Raw genomic sequence first — 22,881 nt, 5'->3', positions numbered from 1 at the left:
CTGAAAGACACCAATCCTGAAACCATAGTGATGTATCGCTAATTTCGCTATTCTTATAAAGGCAGGACAGAGCTTAAAGTAAGATAGATTCCATTTATATATTTAAAAGATGGAATAAAATGCCAGATTTGTATCAAAGTAGAACAGCTATAATGAAACAAACAGCTGGAAGGGTCATTTGATTGTTTAAATTTGTGTTTTAGAAGGAGCAAAGTGATGAGAGTGATCGGCCTGCTGGCCTCCCACTGCACAGAGCTCAGAGATGACGTTCCTGTCACAGAGGTGAGACTTGTGTGTCTGTGTGTGTGTTTGAAGCATGGTGGACATTTTCACATTAAAATTACAATGGGCAACCAGCAGGTGTCACTGTAGCATTGCTGAATTCTCATCTACTACTCAAGAGGAAATAATAATGACAAAAATCATTTCTCAGCTCTCAATCCAAAGCACTTGAAATCCAGTAAAAGCCAGGTGAAATAAGCTTTTTACATCTCTATCCCAGCCTTTTCAAATACAAAGAGGACAGACATCTCATCCAAACAGGTTTAAAAAAGCTTTCACTTATCATCAAAGCGCTGCACAGATGCATTGTGGCTAACCAAAAACAAATTCTTCCACTCCAATCCTTGATTTTACACAGGTTTGTCTTCCGTTCCACTACCAACTTCTCCACCTTTTTGTTCATGGAGAATTTCACGTACCACCCGGGCTCTGCGTAGACAGCGGCACAAAATGGCCGTCCGTCGTAATCTAGCAAGGCTGAGTTTTTTTGCCGTTTTACACAATACAAGCTTAAACTTTGTAGCTCCTCTCTGCAGCTTCTTCTTTCTCGCTTCTCTGGGCTCAGTGGGTCGGTATTGAAGAAGTGCTCAGGGTGATGGACTCTCTCCCCAGTTCTCTACAGGGGGTTTGTGTCTAAGCGGCCGATCCTGTCATGACGATTTCTTTTAGTGCTTCTCTTTGGAGAGAGAAAAGCAGAGCTGCTTTCTTATGGTTCTTCTGCACTCTAGAGGGCCTTCTTAGATAATAAATTGGACTAAAGTCTGAACAGATTTTGCATCATACACTTGCCGATTTTGTAAAAGGCTACAGAAAAAACAAACTGGGGATCACACTACCTAACTTACAAATAATTTCCAACACAACCTCATCGCCACAAGAGATGCATGACAAATAAAAACAATAGATCTTAGTCAGTGTAGATGCCATATTGAATTCAACGTGGATGACAACGAGGCTGTGAGGGATAAACGTACAGCCTTTACAATGGCACGCACTGTATAAAAGTCCTAGATCATGTAATTTTCATAACTCACTACATTCAAAACTGTTTTTGTCTTCTGAAGGTTTTTTTTTTTTTCGGAAAGACGTTTCATCAGCTGAACAATATGTATGTTTGAACGCACTGTACTTCTATCCCTCACAGCCTCATTTTCATTCCTGTCAAAAATTAAATATGCACTACCCTGATAATCAATCAATCAATCAATCGATCAATCAATCAATCAATCAATCTTTATTTATAAAGCACTTTAAAACAACTGAAGTGGACAATACAGATAAATAAATAAATAAATAAACATAAAATACATACTTTATACAAAGCATACAATACAAATAAAACAAATCAAGAGACCTAAAACATCAGAAAAATAGCCATACCATAGCAACAAAAAAATAAATAAACATTGACATTTACATTACTGCATTTTGGCAGATGCTTTTATACAAAGCGACTTACATTGCATTTCAAGGTACACATTTTAAATTCTTATCAGTTCTTGCTTTCCCTGGGAATCAGACCCATGACCTTGGCGTTGCAAGCATAAACAAAATGTCAATGTCAGTTGTCAAAGGCCAAGGAGAAAAGGTGGGTTTTTAGAAGCGATTTAATATAAAAAATTATCAGCTTTATGTGTTCTAAAATTTGCTCAAATTATCAAAGGCTGCGTTTACACTGGCACAAAAAATCTGACGCGTCAGATATTGTTACACATGTGTAAACGAAAATCAAGATACATTTTTTTGCATCCGTTCTGAGTCAATTCCAAATGTGGTTTTAAATCAGATACATATTCGATATGTAGACATCTGACCTACGTCTAAACAAATCACCTCAAGATGAGGGCGAAACATTTACCAAAAAAGATATCTTTTCTTGTGTTTTATTGAGGTGGACACTTTATAAGTAAGAGCTTGGGCGCCGCACAGACAGAAACATTCAGGACCATAGAATTGTGTTTTGACCCAATGGGTCTCAATCATTAAGCATGCGTAAGAGTTTGTGTGTGAACTGTGTGTGTACGATGTTATATTTTATCCTAACATAACTATAATTATATTGAAGTATGTTTCATTAATATTATATAATCCATATATAAAATCATATAATGAAATTATTAAATAATTCAATTTAATTTAATCTTAAACATTCCATCATATACAGTTAAAGAGTAAGAAAAGCTTCGTTATAGCTTCAGATGTGAGGTTTCTCTGAATAACGCAGATATACGCATATGTACAGCTGGCTAATGAGAGGTCTGTATAAAGATGTTTATTGTGAGATCTGGTGAGATTGACACACTAGCATTGCTTGAGGATCAGGCGAAGTGAAAAAAGGCTGTAAGGAAAGCCCTTATATGGAGATGTTTGGGCGTGTTTTATGCAAATGACTAACCTTGTGCACGTTGCCGATCATTTAGAATACTCCAAATTCACTAACATAAGAACGATGTTAAGAACAAATTCATGTGCGTACGAATGTGTTGTGAATTAGCTGGAGATTTTTCGTGAGAAGTACTCCTGTGCGTACAAGTACGAAATAATGCAATTATTAGCAACGAGGAGATAACGTCGCTGTTTATGAAATAATTACACAGACACAGGTAACTCACTCACTCATCATGGAATAAGTGGAATAAACTTCAAAACTCGACTTGAATTATATACATTTATTTTTATATATGGCCATTCAAAACCCGATGGTCAACAGTGTTGCTGAAAGCGATTAACAATTGAATCATTCTAGTTTGGTGGGGATTAATGAAACACCGATATCGAAACACGAGTCATGTCTTAAGTGAATGTGACAAAAAAACAACAAAGGATATGGTCAAATAATTGGATCTACGTGACAAGCTTTGCTGTGTAAACACAGCCAAACATGTTTGATTTCCTTGCATCCTGGATGGAATAAAAGTCTAAATCTAAAAAATTTGGAATGTGTGCACCGTCATACACTATGCGATTTTCTATGAAATCGTCAGCTGCGACTGCCTAAAATCAGCAGACTAGCTATGACTTTCAGCATCGAGCATCTATTCGTCCAGTTTGCAATTCTTTGTGTTGTGTATTCCAGCTATAATTGTAATTTTTTCTTGAGAAATGTGTTATAAAAGTGTCACAATATTGATTTCGAGTTGTAATGCTTGTTGTTTGTGGGAGATGGAAGCTTAGCAGTAAGTGGATCCACATGGGTAAGTTTCACTCAATGGCAGTATCCATCATCTAAAAGAAACTTGGGCTAATTCATCGTCATGGCAACGATAAAAGCTTCTATAAATAGAAATGTCACACAGGGGCTTGAAGCAGGAGGAAGGAAATTACAGAATTACAGGTAGAGCAGAAAAGTCTCTTCTCAGGAAAGTTTGCTTTTGGTGCGCTCTCTCTCTTTCTACATCCACCCCAAAAACACTTGGTCTTTCTCCCTCTGACGTTCGGTTCGTTCTCTAATCCTCCCTAAAACCCTCTGTGTCTGTGTTCGCCATGAATACTTGAGCACTAGTCTAATGAAGTGGTAAATTAATCATTGTCCTTGGCACCGGCAATCCCCCGTGCCCCTAGCCTAAATTCAGAGTTGCTCTCAGAAGAGCCTGACTGTTTCCCCTGACCAATCCCATTACACACTGCTAAGAATTACAGCAGAGCCATCTGAAGGAGGTACCACAGGGATGAGCCAGTTTGGGTTTTTTTTCACTACTTTATTTATTTGATGGTAAACCATTTTCTGGAAAGTCATTTTAAAGTTACTTCTTCCATATATATTTCATAGAGAAATGTATTAAAAATCCAGATTCTGTCAGCGCATAAAGGCATCTGCAGCGTCTTGTGCCGGAGGGAGTGAATATTTCAGAGTTGAATTTTAAGTGGCACACAAGAGTATCGGTACGATTGGAAACCAGTGAGAGAGTATCAAGGGCACTCTGTTTCTCCCTCGCTCTGTCCGCTGGACGTCTAAGACTGCATTTGACATGACTTTGACTGCATTTGTCTGACTGACTCAGGGAATGATATTGATTCTCTGAGCTTCAGTTGATTAGATTTGCATCTCCCTATACGTCCTCTGTGGTAACTTGCCTCTTCTCGTGTTCTTTGTCTCACATTGTCGATGGTGTTGTTTTGGAATCTGAATTTTAAATCTGGTTTTTGGTGTAACCCTTTTTTTTTTCATTTGGCTTTGTAGAAAATAGTGAAGTTGGAATACTTCCAGACAAACTCCTAATATAAGTTTAAGTGATTTAAATGTTATTTTCACCTTTTTTGTGTGTGTGTAGGGAGAGAATATGCTGGCTGATAAAATTTTCTATTCATCCATTTACTCCTGCATTAATATTTAGATGATTATTAGAGAAATTTTAGAAACTTATTAAACTGAGGTATGAATAGCATGAACACTGACATTTTAAGAGGATGTTGATTCAGATTAACTTTGGTAGTTTCTTAATTTGGGTACTTTTACTGATTTAGAGATACTCGCTAGATAAATGGAACTCTGGACAAAGAGATCCAGTATGTGACTTGATAGTTGATCTGACGGTCTCCATGAACTTGCTGTATCAACTTTACATAACTCAATTATAGATTTAGATTCAAATATAGATTTCTATCAATAGACGTTTCATTTTGTGTCGGTTTTGGTTCTCAGGTTACCATCTTAATATTTTTTTCCATGCAGAAATTATCCACAATGTAGAATAATAGTGTCAAATAATTCATCAAATGATAAAATAACACAAATACAAATGAATGAATATGCAAAATACGATGTGATCATTGCAACTGGCCCACCTTTACAGGTACTCTGCCCTGCCCCATCTGTGAGCCAGTGGCATCCCTCTCTCTTCTCCTTCTCTCCTCCTTTCAAGCACCGTCCTTATCCCTGGGCTAGCTCAAAGCTTGGCTACATCTCTCAAGAGTTTGGTGGCTACAGCCGGTCGTCAGATGGCCACCCCCCTTCTTTGGTGTTTCGTCGATTTAAGCCCACAACACCTCGGGAGGGCTCATTGCCTATGGTGACATTGCCTATCAGCTTTTTCATGGCCATCCCTTCAATCCCCAACAGTCCAAGGGTTCTCCAGAGCGACTGTCCTGGTTCTCCAGAGCGACTGTCCTCTGCAGCCTACCTCTACTGGTAGATTCCAGGCCTTCCATCCGTTTTGCTGGCTCTCGAGGATAAGGCCTTGATATTTTTGGAGCTTGCACTCATGTGCCTCCTCCATCCTCTCTTCTCAGGGTTCTCTCTCTGTTAACTCTTTGAGGAACACCTGCTTTGTACCTCTAGACCACAGGCTAGCGTGTGCTATCTCCTTTAGGAATTTGAGCTGCTTCTTCAGGTCTGCCCGGATCTCCCAGTCTTTTGCTGAGGCCAGGACTCCTCTGCTTATCCGTCCTGCTTCAGTGCTCTCTCCTGTCCTGACGAAATGGATAAAGTGTACCCGTTGGAAAGTTGTTTAAACTTCTTCCACGCCTGTTCCACACCTTCCGCCAACCGAGACAGGATCTTATGACGCCACCGAAATTTCCCGTCTGCAAGCTTGACTGGCATGCTGAAAGGACATGCTCAAGATTGGCTGGCTTTCCACACAGCATGCAGCTTGGGCTCTCTGCTATCCCCCAAATATGGAGGTTTGATGGAGTAGGCAGGACATCGTAGACAGAACACATCAAGAACTTTATCCGATGTCCTTCCATGGTCCAGATGTCCTGCCACGTCAGGGCCTTTTCTCGTACGCCCTTCCCCTCCCAGCTGCCCTGTTTTTTCATGGCAACAGCCTTGACATGCCGGGTTTCCTCCTCTGCTTTGCGGACCTCCCTCTGCACAATGCCGCACTGTTCTTTTTGGGCCAGCTTTTTTCCAGCTCGTTCTGGTGGGGCAACCCAGTCCAAGCCTGCCCAGAGCTACTGTCCCAATGATATCAGCATGATGCAGTCAATCCTCAGCCTTCGCCAGTGCTCTGCTGGCTGACCAATTATGACCTGTCCTGATGACAATACCTGCTTGGCGTACTCTTTCATCCTTGCTGTCTCACAGCATCATGGCCTGGCGTGTATTTATCGCTTTATACTCTTCGACCACTTAAGTCACTGGCAGCTGCAGCTTGCTGCCTGTGCTATACAAGCCAATGGAGCAGAAGCTTCTTGGGACGCCCAGCCACCACCTCAAATAGGTGTTAATCTTCCTCTCCAATCCCTCGACAATAGAGACAGGTACCTCATAAACGAGCAGAGGCCAGAGCAGCCTAGGGAGTACCCCGTGTTGGTAACCCCAGGCCTTATACTTGCCGGGTTGGCCGCTCTTCTCTAAGGATGTCATCCAGGTATTTGCTTGGATAATCATCTCCCTTACACGCTGCTTATCATTGAGGTCTGCCCTGTACCATTTCCTCAAGCTCTTCACCGGTCTCTCTTGAACCGTTGGGATGATGGTATCTTTGATCCTGTAGCGGAACCGGTCCTGGATTGCGCCTCTTCCTCAATACCAAGCTTCTGGACTTTGAATGAATGAATGAATGAATGAATGAATGAATGAATGAATGAATGAATGAATGAATGAATGAATGAATGAATGAATGAATGAATGAATGAATGAAAAAAAATGAATGAAAAAAAATGAATGAAAAAAAAAATGAATGAAAAAAAATGAATGAAAAAAAAAGAAAAAAAAAATGCCGGGGCCCGCTATGTAGGGGGGCTATATAAGATATATATAGTGTCAGTGTGTGTGTGTGTGTGTGAGTCCTAAAAAAGTATTAAATTAATTGTAAAACAAACAGTAAATTAATAAAATTGGAATATTTATAATTAATATGCATTACTTTAATTCTGTCATGACAATTGTCGGGAGATTGGTATAGTAATAGAGATTGGCATGGTAATGCATATAGCAATACATGTAACATGCATGAATTAACCCGTAGCAGATATATATAGGTGGAGCTGAGGAGCATAGACATAATAAATACATAGACGCCCTATTGGCCGCTTTGGAACGTTGCTGCGATACGTCAACGCGTCCGCCATTTTGTGGAGGGCAAGACTGCGCTGTAATCAATGCAAGTGAACAGGTGAGCTGCGGTTTTTCTGTATAAAAACCAAAAAAAAATTACATTTATCAACCGATTTCGGTGGTTTGTATGTGGTGTACAAAAAAGTTCCATCTGTAGTTAGTTAAACTCTCGATAGTTAGACTTATAATTATTTTTTTTTTTTTAATAAGGAATGGCCAAAGCTCAGGCTTGTCATGTATTTAGCTTTTCATTCTTGGATAAGAATTGTGAACACCCCCATACTGAGATATAATTTAATTTTCACATTAAATTAAATAAAGTTTTCTTATTGTGGGAAAAGCATATTCTGTCATTGACCTGATTTTAGCAATAACAAAGATAACTGATGGATCCTTTATGGTAATACATATGATATGGTACAACTACAGTGCAATGCAAATAGTAAATTAGATAAAGTGAGAGGTAGGCTAATAGTAAATAGTTTAGTCAATAAAATAAACAAACAGTATACAGTAAATAAAATAGTAATGAAAAGTATAATTATATAATATCATAAGTACTAATATAATAATAATAATATATTGATAATAGCATAGTTTATGTATAATACTATAATAATAGCAATAGAATATGAAATATCAATTACAGAATATAGACAATAAAAAAGAATAAGTTAAATAGTTACAATGAATAGTAAAATAATTTAACAGCATAACTATAATAGATTGATAATCGCAGGTATATTATTATAATAACAATAATAAATAATGTAAATTTATACATTTTAAAATATTATTACATAGGCTATATAGAATAAAACGAAGCAACCCTGTCTCTTTTTGTTAAATTTCAGTTTTTAAAAGGTATAAGAAGCTATACAAGTCAAGAAATAAAGTAAACGATCCAGTCAAACATACAGCAGGCTACACTGTTAAAGTTAAATAGCCTAAATATATAAAGTTATGAAACTTCACTTTGCCCTCAGCCAAAACAATCTGCCAAGGAACAAATTATAGATTAATGAAACCAAAGATCGCCCGTTAGATAAACACAAGACGAATTATTCTCACTAGACTGACAGCGACGAACGTCAGAACTCAGAAGCACTATAGCCGAGGCAAGGCTGTTCTCGGCGGGGTACATGAGCGCTGAGCGCCCGCGGTGATCGCTGGATCAACTCCGAAACCGTCAGATAACATTTTTAAAAAGGCGCTATCTTTATAAATAAACCACAGATTTGAGCTTTAAACAACTACATTGTCGACTGAAAAACTCTTAAAACTACATTTCGTGACACAATAACAGTAGTATTTTTAAATTTCGCGGCCTTTCTCCTCTGAAAATAAAAATAGTAAATGAAATGCAACCAGAAACAAATTTTCAGTTTTGCTTGTGAAAGGTAATTCCCTGAGACCTGTTTTCAATTGTGTGGCGATTTGTAAAGCCCCAAGCAGCACAAGAAATAGGCATTTTTCTCAATTCTCGTTATGAGAGGTATGGGAAAGTTGCCCTCCGCAGTATGGCGGCGCCGTTGACGTACGATCCAGCGGCCAATAGGGCGTCTATGTATATTATGTCTATGCTGAGGAGGGTGCAGGGTTTCTGAAAATGCACTGCAGACTGCTAACAGCTAACAGACTGCTAATTTTATGAGAGAGAGAGAGAGAGAGAGAGAGAGAGAGAGAGAGAGAGAGAGAGAGAGAGAGAGAGAGAGAGAGAGAGAGAGAGAGAGAGAGAGAGAGAGAGAGAGAGAGAGAGAGAGAGAGAGAGAGAGAGAGAGAGAGAGAGAGAGAGAGAGAGAGAGAGAGAGAGAGAGAGAGAGAGAGAGAGAGAGAGAGAGAGAGAGAGAGAGAGAGAGAGAGAGAGAGAGAGAGAGAGAGAGAGAGAGAGAGAGAGAGAGAGAGAGAGAGAGAGAGAGAGAGAGAGAGAGAGAGAGAGAGAGAGAGAGAGAGAGAGAGAGAGAGAGAGAGAGAGAATTCTTTCACATTACAGCTCATATGTATATACACTATTTGTCAAAAGTTTGTACATTCTCAAACAGCATTTGAGAACCTCTCTCTCTGAGTTTCATTCTACTCCTGTAAAAAATAAAAAAATAATGAGGTGTATTAATTAATATGCATGGCACGACAAAGTGACATTAGTGACATCAAACACAAGTGTTTTATTATAGAGTTAATTAGAGCTAAGGCAATGCAGATATACACAGAGAGGCAGCTGTTCCTTAAACATAGGACCCCATTAAAGTGCAAATCATAACTAGAACAAGGAGATTAAACACATAAATCTAAAAGAGAGAGAGTTTTGGATTAGCTTTATTTAAATATTAAGGATAGGATTGCTTTCCGGTGGCACAGTGCAAAAAATATAATTGCTTAATACACATCTTTGATAATGAGCCAACTAGACCGCAGGTAGGATTCAGCTCAGTCACTTCAGTCTTGAGGTCCTGGATGCTTAGTAAAAAAATAAAATAAAATAAAAAACCCAGAGAGAAGCCTGCAGTTCTCCACTGTCTTCTCCAGCATGTGAGAAGTATAATGATGTTTTCTAAAGCAGAATAGCATGTGTATGTGTGTTTATGTGCGTATGGATAATAACCGCATACTCTAGAAGAGAATTTGTGTGTGTGTTTGTTGATGATAATGATACGTTCTAGAGCAGGAATTACTTTGCATGCGTGGTGTGCTGAATAAGACAGCTTAGCCCTGTTTGTTTCTTCCTGTGTAAGAGGAGTCATCGCTGCACGTCTCTCTCTGCCAAGACTCATCAAACACAACTGCCAACATCTGTTCCCTGCAAAGTCATCACTTATGAGATTTTAACAATCTCTGGGCCAAACATGATACACAGGGCATTTGCATAGCACCCCACTGAGAGAACAACTGCAGAGAGAGAAGCATATATACTTACTTACTAAGATAATGGAAATAATAGAATGCTAAAGGCCGAGTTCTGTGGATGAGACCATATAATGGTCTGTTAAAAAATACAGACCCAAAACAGCAGGGAAATGTTTTAATGAGTCATCCTGCACTCATGACATCCAAATGCTCTATAGTAGGAAAATGTCCCTTCCCTAATGCCAGCTGTCACCAAATAGAAATAGCAGGTAGCAAATAATCATGATTCACAGCTGTGGTGTAAGCGAAAAGCTTTTGGATATTAAAAATGTCCTGCCCAGTGTTGTGTTTTAATGGGAAATATAGACACATGGAAACAGAGTCCGCTTAAAGTTTTTTTTTTTTTTTTTTTTACCCTAAATGAAAATGATCATAATTGAATCACCCCCATGTCAATCTAAATCCAGACATTTCTCTTTAAACTTTGAAACTCACATGAAGATAAAAAAAATAATAATAATAAAAAACAAAATTTTCAGCCTTTCAGGCATTGTAAAGGTATACCATATGAATTAAGCGGTTCCATCCAAGTATTCTGAAGAGACATAATCGCTTTAAGATGAACATACTTAATTTAGGCTTTTATTTACATTTAAACATTGATCAGTGCAGATACACAAAGCACATCTAATTTGGTAAACATCAGCTCAAATGTGCTTGCTTGTGAAGATGAATGGAACAACAGGGGTAAATTATGACAGAATTTAAATTTTTGGGTGATTCCATAGTGATTTCATTCATAGGTTTTCATTAACTAAATAATTTCATTTATTATATATAAATATAAAATGTTGTGTTTGGCTTGCTTCTCAGGCGGTGGCCATGTTCACAGAACTGATCCGGGAGAACTTCAGGAGCAGCAAATTGAAGCAATGCTTGATTCCACCACTAGGGGAGCTGCTGTATCTCATTGCAACACAGGTAAAAAAACAAAAACACAGTGATGTAAATAATAAAATAGCATACGACAATTCTTTACTTGGGGTATTTTTCAAACTTTGTCTGTAAAAATTCAATTGCAAATTATTTTTTACAATTAAAATTAAAATGTAAATTTTAATTCTAGCCAATATATAAATATACTGTTGAATTCAGAATTATTCAACCCGCAGAGACTGAAATAATTTACAAATGTAAGCTTTTCTAAAGATGTTTTTTATTTATTTATCTTTAGCAATTTAGTGGCAAATTAAAGTGATTATATTATAATCAATATATAATGTAATGCTTATGAGTTAAGCCTTTAGAAACACACACACATTCATACATTTATCCCATGCATGTGCTGAAGTTGAGTAGCAAATATGGCCAAGTCAAAAGAGCTCTTACTAAAGCTATAGAGAACTAATTGTTTTATTATGTTAGAAAGTCTATGGATACCAGAATATTTCCAAAACACTAAAAGATCATAGAGACACAGCTGACAGCCTTATTCATAAGGTTAAAAATTTGCTGTACCAGAAAAACATTAAGGGTTTTGAAAAAAAAAAAGTTCTATATCATTAAGAGGAATAAAATGTTTGATCAAAGCAACTGAAAAAAAAAAAAAAAAAAACTAAATTTACAAAGACTTGCAAGATGACCTGATGAAAGGAGGAAAAAAAACATTTCAATGCAGAGTATAAGAAGAACACTAGACAAGCACGGCCTTCATGATGGGACATCTTGCCGAATGCCACTCTTGACCAAGAAGAACATAAAAGGGCTGACTTGAATATGCTAAAATCAATTTGGATAGACCTGTGGGGTTCTTATGCTTATGAGCAGAAGAACATCATCTCTATGGTCAAACATTGAGACGGTCCAGTCTTTATATGGGGAAGGGGAAATCTTGACTGTATGAAGGATGTCATGAATTCTTTGAAGTTTCAAGACATTTTGGCAACAAAAGTGACTCATAGTGGACTCTCCAGCTGGACATCCCAAAGTATACATCCAAATCTAGTTAAACTTGGTTCAGGGATCAGGCGTAGAATGTTCTTGAGTGGCCTGACAGTCTGCAGATTTAAAGGGCCCCTATTATGCTATATATAGTTTCCTAATGTTGTTGTGGATGTTAACATGCATCAAAGGTAAAAAAAAACTGTTTAATTTCCTCATAATATACATTTGCACATCATCACATTTTCAATGTGAATCAATCTCTCTAAATCTCTCCTTTCCGCGAGCTACTCTGCTCTGATTGGCCAGACTGCTCAGTCTGTTGTGATTGGCCTACCGTGTACAGCGTGTCGAAAACAAAACCGCCCATTGCCGTAACAACGTCAGCTCTGCTTGTCCTGAGGCTTCCTTCACCGTAAACACAGTAACAAACAATGACGTCGATTTTACCATATCAATGCGAGCGCGAGTCCGGTATGAAACACTGGATGAACTAGTTATTCAACCCGAACCTCCATCCGTTTGAGGTACATTATATGAGATGTTGCAGCTGTAATTCCTCACCATCAGCATTTACAAGTGCATGTCCATAAACAAACCAATTATTTTACTTGTACTAATTTATTTACAGAGTATTTTTCTAATATATTGCGGTGAATACGTGAAAACTGTATCAATAACAGTGCATGTATACATTAGCCGAGCTCTAGAGTGAATGATTTGATGTAACATAAACGTTGATAAAACAAATATTTCCTCAAAGTAGTGAAAATGACAGACAGTCTGCATTAATAGACACAGTTATAGGTAATCGTGGCCCACAACTGATTAGCAGAAATATTTCAGTAAGGCCCCGATCACACCTGACGCTCTGTTGTTTTTTGCAGTGAGAGGCGCCTTTTTTCAATTGTTTTCCTATGGCAGTGAGCGTTCTGCACGCTGTTTATGCGCTTTCTGCGCCTCGCATTTTTGCAGTTGAAAAAAAAGCAACTCTGAGTGGAAAAAGCGCCTTGCGTCATTGCGTTTTTTTTCCACTGTCCAATCGAATGAATGGAGAGGCGGGCCTTCTGTTTTAGTGATGAAAGCTACCGTTGCTTGAACGCCCGGAGAGTGTGATGATGGAGGATAAACTTGTGGTGCTCTCGCGGGTTACCAGGAGCTTAATGACTTAACGAACCGTAACTACCACAATGTTAACAGAAAGTAAATAAATTTATAAACGGTTGATTTGACAATTACTTGACTGACAGGACAGCTGTTTCAGTGGTTGCCTAGCAACATAAAAAACGCAGCGCACTGCTCGTTCTGTGTGATCGGGGCCGTGATCTGCGCCTCGCGTTTTCGAACCTAAAAAACGCGTCTGGTGTGATACTATGACAGTAATAATGTGAGTTAACCAGTTAGCAGGAGACCTACACAATATAAAACTCAAAACTAAGTATTTTGAACACCATCTTTCAAGAGCAAGCGGTTTGTGAATCCTGCATTGAACTCTGAGATTTGAGAAGCATTCTTCAGTAAAATAAAGGGAACAAAGCAAAAGTTTAGGATTATACTGCTGTGATATCGTGGTAAAGATTAACTTTAACCACTGATTCTTCACATGCTCGTCCTTGGGCAGTGAAAAAAAACTGGCTTTACCTCCACATTATAGAGCACAGCACCGTCTTCTCGACATGATGCTCTCCATTATCCACAGGAATCAGCTGCCGGTTTGAGGTTCAAGTTTTCCCTGGTGTCTGCACGTGCAATAAGTGGGCGGGCAATATACAATATGTTTCGTCTTGACGTCACAACAAAACGGCTTATGACTCGTTTGAAAAACGATTCATTTAATTGACTCAGAGTCAACTCTTACTTTTGAAAGACTTACTTGTTTCATTCACTTAGAGCTATGTTACACACTACATGAAAGGTAATTTTCAAAAATCCATAATAGGGGCCCTTTATATCTCATTGAAAATATTTGGTGGAATTTGAAGAAAGCAGTGGTTAAGTGAAAACCAGAGATTATTAGTGATCTGGAAGCTTTTTCAAGTGAAGAATGGGCCAAGATTGCAGTAGAGAGGAGACAGAAGCTTCTAAGCACTTACTCTATGCGTTTATTTGAGGTTATAAAGAATAAAAAATCCTGCACAAAATTTGACTTTTGGGAGTTTAATAATTTTGAACTCGAATGTTTAGAGCCATTTTTATATTTTATTCAACTTTACTTTCTCAGAATCACTCAAATGTGTATTAATACACTTTCTATAATAGTTTACTGATGCCTTTGTTGAATTGTTTTCATACAATTTTGTTCTTGGCAGCAAAATGTCTTGTAGGTCAAGGGGGTTGAATAATTTTGATTGCAACTGTGTATGTATTTAAGTTGGATAAGTCTTGGAATTGCTATCAAAAATTAGCTTGAACTCAAATAATTTATAATAAATAAAAGAAAATATCTTATACAAATAATTTTGATTGATTATCCAGTTTGGTAATGACACCCAATACATCTCAAATCATAATGTAAAATTAATAACATTTCTAATTTTTTGTGATGCACTGAAATTTTGGCAAACGAAAATAAATTCATTCTCGGCCGAAACTGTTTTGGAGGGCCAAAATTATTAATCAAACACTGACATTTAATTAGCACTTACCAATGGCGTTCTGTGGATAAGATAAAACAGCTGTGTGGATGCTAGGGCTGGGTTGGCTGTATCATTTTCTCGTTTTTAATTGGTCTTCATTTTGATAAACTGATTTCACTTAATCATTCAGATTGTTTACTGTTGACACATGAACAAAACTTCACTAAATATTACGATTAACAGATGGCAAGTTTTCTACAAATAATAAGTCTTATGTAATCGCTCAGTCTCTGTATCAACTGCGGAAAGACGTCAATAAAACAGCTTGTAAACAATGTCACGTAACATTACATTTACTTCAGGAAAGCCGCCAACCTCCATAGCCTGATAGTCAGCATAAAAAAATAAATAAAAAAACCCCACTTGAGGTAAATACATGCACTAATATATGCATTACATAGCAGATTCATTATACTACATTTTTACTTAACATTGTCTTCATTATTTTGTGTATTTTGGAATAAATCTATCATGAAAACAACTTATAGCCCCCATTTAAATGTTTATATTTCAACAACAAATTGGAGTAGAAAAATAATTATATCATCATTATTAACTTAATTATTTAGGACAGTTATACTTTTTTTCTACATAAGTACTTTTTTTCTAAAAAAAATATTCTGAAGTAAATTTTTATTTATATTTAACACTTTTCACCCTACCCACACTTTTTAACCTTCCCTAATAATTAATGTATGAAATGAATAAAGGAAAGACACAAAGTTTAAGCTATTATAATATCTTATTAAAAGGGGTCCTGTTAATATATATATTTTTTTTTTCATTACATTTTTACATATACAACTTTCTTTAGTGTGTAATGTTTCTTTTTGAGCATGAAAAAGGACTGCACAGCTACAAAGCACAAAGTCCATTCCAAAGCGAGGTATTCTCTATATCAGTAAGCGCTGTTTCGCCTTGACTAGTCTTGAGTTTTCTTCTGGGAACGTATACGTCACAATAGTCCTGGTTGAGTGTTGAAACTCGCAGTTAGGGCCTTGACTTTTGCTCAAAGTTATTGACCAATCAAAACACACTGGTCCAGCCAACTAATCAGAGCGCACCGCACTTTTCGGAAGGATGGGCTTCGTAGACACAAGGAACTAAAGGTGAAAAATGTTTTTTTTTTTTTTTTACATTCATACATAAAAGCCCAAAATCAAGACCCTGAAAAAGGGCATAATTAGTACTCTTTAAAATTATATATATGATACTACTATATGATAATATATATATACAAATATCCTGGACAAAAAAGTTCCTCTAATTAAAGAATCATCTATAATTCACATATCATATCAATATTCACATGGGTTCATTAGAGAGGTAAGTCTGTCTATTATATTGAAGTAATTATTGATCAGTGCACAACTTCCACTTTGACTTCTAGGGTGACTAGCCACTCGATTGCTATCCCAAGAATGGATCCGTATGCTCAATGGCCTGAAATTTCATACAGCTCAGTTTGCTTCTCATAAATGTCCTACAGGCAATATTTGCCCTCTGAGTATTCCATGACATTTAAAAAGCTCCCTTATGAGGAGAGTTTCACACAACCTCTCAGACCTCATTAACCTCAACATGGGAACCACCTCATAACCGATGCAGTCTGGTGCATCATGCGTAACCTTTAACATAATTTTAGCACTGTAAAGATCACTGCTGAAAATTGGACACTTTTTATTCGCATTTACCCATGTTACCTCTAGTATTTGCCATGGTAACACTGCATTTGCCAGCTATAACACAATGCTTTGATGAAAGTCAGTGTTGGGGGATTTTTAACATCACACATTTTCAGCAGCTTGTGAATGAGGTCTAAAGGTGTAATGAAGCACAGCCTCTGGAGTCCATAAACGGCTCATCACAGCATCATTTTACCTCATTACAGCTAGTGTGATGAGATGGCCTGTTTTCCCAAAATTTGTCCTGTGTTGTAGACATCTGGTCATCCTAATCTGATCGCTGTATTGATCGCTGTAAGGTACTCGAGGTTAGCTGATGACATGCTTTGTTGGGCTTATTTAGGTGTGTATCTCCTGTACGGTTGTGTTTTTCAGGGTCATGCAGTACAACAGCACACACAGCTTTTATTGATCATATTAGCTCTGAGCCCAGGGGGAAGGAGAGGGACACTGTGGCCTTGATTGGCTTTATCTAATGACTTTTCTCTACTCCTCAGTTCTAGTGTAATGTGAGCAATTGGTGTGTTGACGCCTTGAATTTCAATAGCAGCCCAGGTGAAAAACTATGGCTGTGCTCTCGATGACATAATGAATGGGAGTGATACTATATATTCCATGAAAGCATACACGCACTCACTATTTCAGTGTTCTTCAGTAAAACACAATTGTAATGTATTTGTTCTTTAACCTTAAGAAAAAAAATTACCTTCAGTTTCAAACATTTTACTGTGTAGTCATAAATAATAGTCAAAAACAAACAAACCAAAATAAAACATGATTTTAGATTCTTTCTTAGAACTTGTTTTTCTAAGCCATTTTTAGCCAGTTGACCAACCGGTCCTAAGGTAGACGGGCAAACAATTTATCGACAAATTAGAAATACAATCTATATCATGTAAACATTTAAAATAGAAAACAGAAAAAGACTGGCACACCAAGGCTCCAAAAATGCAAAAAATGTAAAGGTGGACTCTCACACAGGTAACGTTTTGAGCACGTAGGCTCTTCGTCAACATTGGAAATAGTCAATCGAGGATTAATTGGCTATTTCTCAGCATAAATGTGAGCTTGCTCTTCTGAGATTGTATTGATGTATTTGGCATCTGTTACTTCTTACTCCGTTCACAAGCACAAATGAGCAAGTGCTGTAATTTATTTATGGACTTCACCAATATACCAGCCAGACTTTTGATTAATGTAGTGCTTGAAATATGCTTAGGACAAAAAAATACTTTTACTTAAATCAGGAGTAAGGGTTGGACAATTTTATTTTACCCTATGATACATGTTATTTCACGATAACTATAAATCACAAAATAGTTATTTTTATTTTTTTTGTTTTTAAAATGAGAACAAAGCAAATTACAAACAATACGACTAATACAATAGAATACAATAGAAGAAGATAAGTTAAGAACATTGAGTGATTTTTTTCACTCTTTTGTTTGATTAACATTAATGACATAGAGGGCAGCAGGTATATTAGGCTGTTGTCACTTTAATACTGAATGGACAGGGCTAATGTACTGAACTGTTAACGTTCACTTAAGACATAGAGACTGTTTATGTGAATACTCTACATCAGTGGTGCCCAACCCTGCTCCTGCCGATCGACTGTCCTGCACAGTTTATCTCCAACCCTAATCAAACACACCTGAAGCAACCAATTAAGGTCTTCAGGCTCACTTGAAAATTAAAGGCAGGTGTGTTTTTTAGGGTTGGAGATGAACTGTGCAGGACAGTCGATCGGCAGGAGCAGGGTTGGGCACCCCTACTCTACATGATGGGTATTTTGACATAATTGTGTATTTCACCATTCAAACGCAATAAGCTGCAAAAGAGAACTGAAAGAGTGGCGGCTTTTTTCGTGGCTTATTGGGCTTTGTCATTCTTTTTAACATCATGTACATCCCTCTCTTTATTATATCTTTCATGCATTTTTCTTTATCACTCTAAAATGTTAATAACTTTAAGTAGTACTGTGCTATGCGGGTGTATTTGCATGCCAGATTATAAATGGTATAGAAAAATCCCTTTATATTGTCGCCACGATATATATCGTCATACCGTCCAGCCCTAACTACAGCAAATGATGGCCTATATTTGAATAGGGCTTTTAGTGTGGTACATATTTTAATATCAGATAACTAAATGGTGTTTTTTGGTAAAATAACTTTTGAATTAGAATTTATTGTAAAGTTATCAATTTGAACTATTTGCAAACATTATTTTTATTTCACAATATTCACACATTCTTAATCGTATATGCCTAATATGCAAAAATGCTCCATTTAAGTTTGTTTGCTCATCACATTCATTTATGAATTACATGGATGACGGAAACGATAGTATATATTTTCAATTCAAAATGGCAAAATGATACAAAAAAAGTCTATTATTTTGCATCAATTGACATTACTGCCGGTCGTTTAACATTTGAGTTGTCAAACTGTAATATTACATGTTTAGCTACTTTCTTTTGCAACCTTTCACCGTTAAAACTGAAGCTTTGTGCTGTAATGTTCGGATTCCGTCAATCATTTCGACATCTTAGACAGACCAGCTTAAAAATGCAACTTTAAAACATTTTGTCATCCTGATAACAAACAAATTGGTGCATAATGGATTGCAGCAGAACAGCATCAGGAATTTCAAATATGGTGGTTATGTCCCTTGGATATTTTATTTTTATTCTTAGGTTTGGCTTATATAATAATAATTTATATTTTTATAAAACTGAATGTCAATCAGTTAATCAATGTTAATCTTCTCTTCAGTAACCTGCAGTGTACATAAAGAGGCCAGTGAGTTGGTGCTATTTTTCATGGAATGATTCCTGCCTCCAAATGTATTGTATCAGCCACTGGGGGGTAGAGTTTTCCCCCTTTTCTGCTGCTATCCCATGGCAATCAATTTTAATGGCCCTGGACAAAGTTTTAAAAGTTCTCTGTGAGAACAAGAAGCCCATTGATGTACTCACTAATGGCTATCAGTTTATTGCATTAGATTCTTCCAAATTTAAAGGGTGTAAAATCTTATTGACTACAGAAGTGTTAAATTGACTGTAAAATGTTTTATTGCACAAACTGCGGCAAAATACCTGGTACTGTAAATGCAGCTCTTTTTTTTGACGTTTGAAGGAACAAAACTAAATGAACTCTGACAGTTTTACTTTGACTCATATTAATTTAGCTGTTCACACCTAACCACTTACGGTTTACTTAATTGTGCATTTTAATAACCTTCAGTTCATTTATGTGAAAGTTATTTGTTTCGAATTCTAAAGCTGTTTACACTCATGAATTTTAATTTGATAGAGGATAGTTTTGAGGGTTTTCATTTTGTTAAATTTCTACCGTATATAAAATGTAATCTTTTTTTCCTTTCAAATTTATAACAGCCTACTTCACACAGCATGATGCAGCTACATAGTGTATAAACAGAAATCCAAATCAGGCCTTGACTTGTACGAAGGTCTTGCTCACGAGCTGCTGTTGATGTCGACGATCAGTCTCAGCGCTGTGCTGAACGCAAGCATTAGAAGTTAAATGAGAGCGGGATGTTGCTTCGCAGCATTCTCCGCTTCTCCCTCTAATTGACACGATCATTGCTTCTCACTTGAGCTGTGTTTCCTGTACCTGCCTGAGCCTGGCGTCTTATTTACTGTCGCAGGACTTTATTTATTTAGCCTCATTATGATGGTGGCTGCATTTTACTGCTTTTAATTGTTCCCCCAATGAGTCTCTGTAATAGTTGTCTCTCTCTCTCGCTCACACACACACATACTCTCTTTCCTTCCCCTGCAGGAAGAGAAGAAAGAGCGCCCAGGAGGATTGTGGGTCGTTCCTGCTGCCGCCTACACCGTGTTAATGAGGTGCCTTCGGGAAGGGGTAAGACTGCTACACTGTCCTCGCAGAGTGTGTGTAAGTGCGCGCACTAGTGTGTGCGTGAATATGTGCGCATGGGGGCGGGGGGATCTGTCTGATAACCAACCTCCCCCAGCCCTTATAGGCATCATTCGCATGCCTCGAGTCAAGGGCGCTCAACGCTTGTTCGTCAGTCAGTCCTGTCACACAAAAACACTCCTTCACCTGCAGCAGAAATGCTCACGTAACCGCACCTCCGGTCGTCTCAGTAGCAATTAACCACGCTGGCCTGCATTGTTTGAGAATGGAACCATCTGCGTGGAGACAGACATCAAACTGATCATCTCCAGTCTGAACAGACTGTGTTTATTGTGAGTGCTGAGAGCTTCTCTTCCACAGGGGACCGAGCACCATACAGACTCCCTCATTATTCCTTTATTAGCAGGGGAAGATCTGCCATTAAGAAGACAGTTTAAGAGTTACAGCTTGTGTTGCCGACAACCCTTGGTCTGCAGCATTGAAATAAAGTATCATTCGGAAGGAAAAAGTTGGGAGTGAAAGTTTCTCTAGCTGTTCTGGCGCTTCTACAGCTACTATTGTTTTCTGGCTGGTCAGCTGCCAACGTTTGGCAAAAGTTTTGCCCTCTAGTGAATGTGCCCAATTTTAGCCCTCTTCTCCAACCTGCTTAGGCAGCATTTGAGGGTTTTTTTTTTTTTCTCTTTTTTTTTTTTGTCTCATCACTTTTTGGTTAAATTTAGATTTTCAGCTGCTTGAAGTAGTTCTTCCTGGAGTTCATCTCATTCCATTGAACTTTCAAGGTCGATTCAGAACTGATGGCCTGTAATGATCAACAGCTGGTGACTGTTTCACTTTCATTAAAAACACCTCGTTTTTGATCCATCAGCAACTTTCTAAACTTCACAAGCAGTTCTTGTTTCTACTTCAGAGTCATCCAGTGAGCCGAAGAGAACAAAATTGTCGTCGCTTCCAAAGTCTGTACCACTTTGTCGACAGACTTTGCTCAGACCAACCAAAACAACATTTCAGATGCTGTGCAACGAGATCGGCCCGCTGGTTGGTCCGGTTATGTCGTCCCATCACAGAGTCACATGATTTTTTTTTTTTTTAAATTCGCATCAAGGAATTTATTTAGTAAATGTATTTCCATCGTAGTTTATATGCACGTGCTCTTATCGGATTTTTTTTTTATCTGACTCAATTGAGTTTATGCACATTTTTAGAATACCCAAATCCCATAATGCGCATAAAAATAGGTGGATGGAAATATGGCTATTGAAATCATCCCCACTGAGGAGGCTTTCTGATTGGAATATGAAGACTCTCAAGAACATATTCCAATGGAGAGTTATTCTTCAAATATATCTCCTTTTTTCCATTATTGCCATAATCTTAATAACATTAACAGTAGGGATGCAGGGGATTTTTTTTATACTATTTTGACAAATATTGAACATTTTGATTCCAAATGGTTCCTTAGAGTTTACTTATTATAGCACCACCTGATGAAATAGACGAGTGTGCCCCTTAATAGTGGAAGAGACTATCATACCAAGTTTGGGATTTCTGTACTTTTCTCATTTTCATACTTAAAAAAAAAGGAGGAATCTCTGAAGAAATAGGGATCAAGCATCTTTGAATAGTTAAAAAGTTATTTAGCTACTGGTTAACAGATTATGCACAGCCTAAGCGACATCAGCTGAAAAAGATAATCATTTCAGAGGCGCATTATATTCTGCCAAAAGATTACTAAGACAAAAATTTGAAAAAATTTGAAAACACTGGAAAAATGTGCACAATGATTCGTACACAATAAGACCAGCAATGTGTATTATGAAAGTAAATATAGTTCATTTTCATTTCATGTAGACCTAAAACTGAACTTTTCCAAAAGAAAAAAAAATCTGAATCACATATAGCAGTGTTTCTCAGCCGTTGGGTCGCGACCCAAATAGCGTAGTTAAAGAAACGACAACAACAAAAACTAATTGTAAAAGTTTTTTTTTCTGATGCAAGACTCATTTTGAAAGACGTGCGGTAACGCTGTTGACTCTTGTCAGGCGTAGCTTAAGTAAAGCGTGCCTGAGAAACTAACTAACTAACTAACTAGTTTCCATAACCTTAACCTAAAATACCACTTTATTTTCAGTGTGTGCCATTTTCTGTATTTTTAATGACTGTGGTCGCTCATACCAACTTACTGTTTGTAAGGGAAAATTGGGAAAATGTAGGTCCCATGGCCAAACACCACTGACATTTCACATTGATAAGCCCTCGGTAACAAAGTTACCTTCATGATCAACACGCTCCATGATGATGGTCCCCAGGGAGATGCATATTGAATGGCTGTTCGTGACCGATTAGCATCTTTGCTAAACGCAAAGACGCGTGGAGCCGTTGAGTGTGTTTGATTACGGAGCGAAAGAGATCAGAGGCAAAAACACATTGGTATAAACTGCATCATAGATATTCAGAGTCATAGAAGGGTCAGTGCGCTCTACAGAGAGGCACTACAGGCAGAGCTAATAGGGAGGGGATGGAATATGCACAGTATGTGTGTGTGTGCGTAATAAATATTTAATGGAAGAGTAGTGAGATGCCCAGTT

At 37.6% G+C, this 22,881-nt stretch overlaps 1 protein-coding gene across 1 annotated transcript in view; it reads left to right on the top strand.

Annotated features, from left to right (window-relative positions):
- Positions 1-22,881, top strand: part of ulk4 (unc-51 like kinase 4) — a gene marked incomplete at its 5' end in the record, with an annotated part of 224,362 nt that overhangs the window by 14,316 nt on the left and 187,165 nt on the right. Inside the window, 3 exons of the mRNA XM_081389791.1 lie at positions 204-282; positions 11,003-11,110; positions 20,198-20,281. Coding sequence (XP_081245917.1) covers positions 204-282; positions 11,003-11,110; positions 20,198-20,281 — 271 coding nt within the window. The remainder of the gene's footprint in view (positions 1-203; positions 283-11,002; positions 11,111-20,197; positions 20,282-22,881) is intronic.

Source organism: Scardinius erythrophthalmus, assembly GCF_964197995.2.
Source record: "Scardinius erythrophthalmus genome assembly, chromosome: 16".
Lineage (NCBI taxonomy): Eukaryota > Metazoa > Chordata > Actinopteri > Cypriniformes > Leuciscidae > Scardinius > Scardinius erythrophthalmus.
This window is presented reverse-complemented; position numbering and strand designations above follow the sequence as displayed.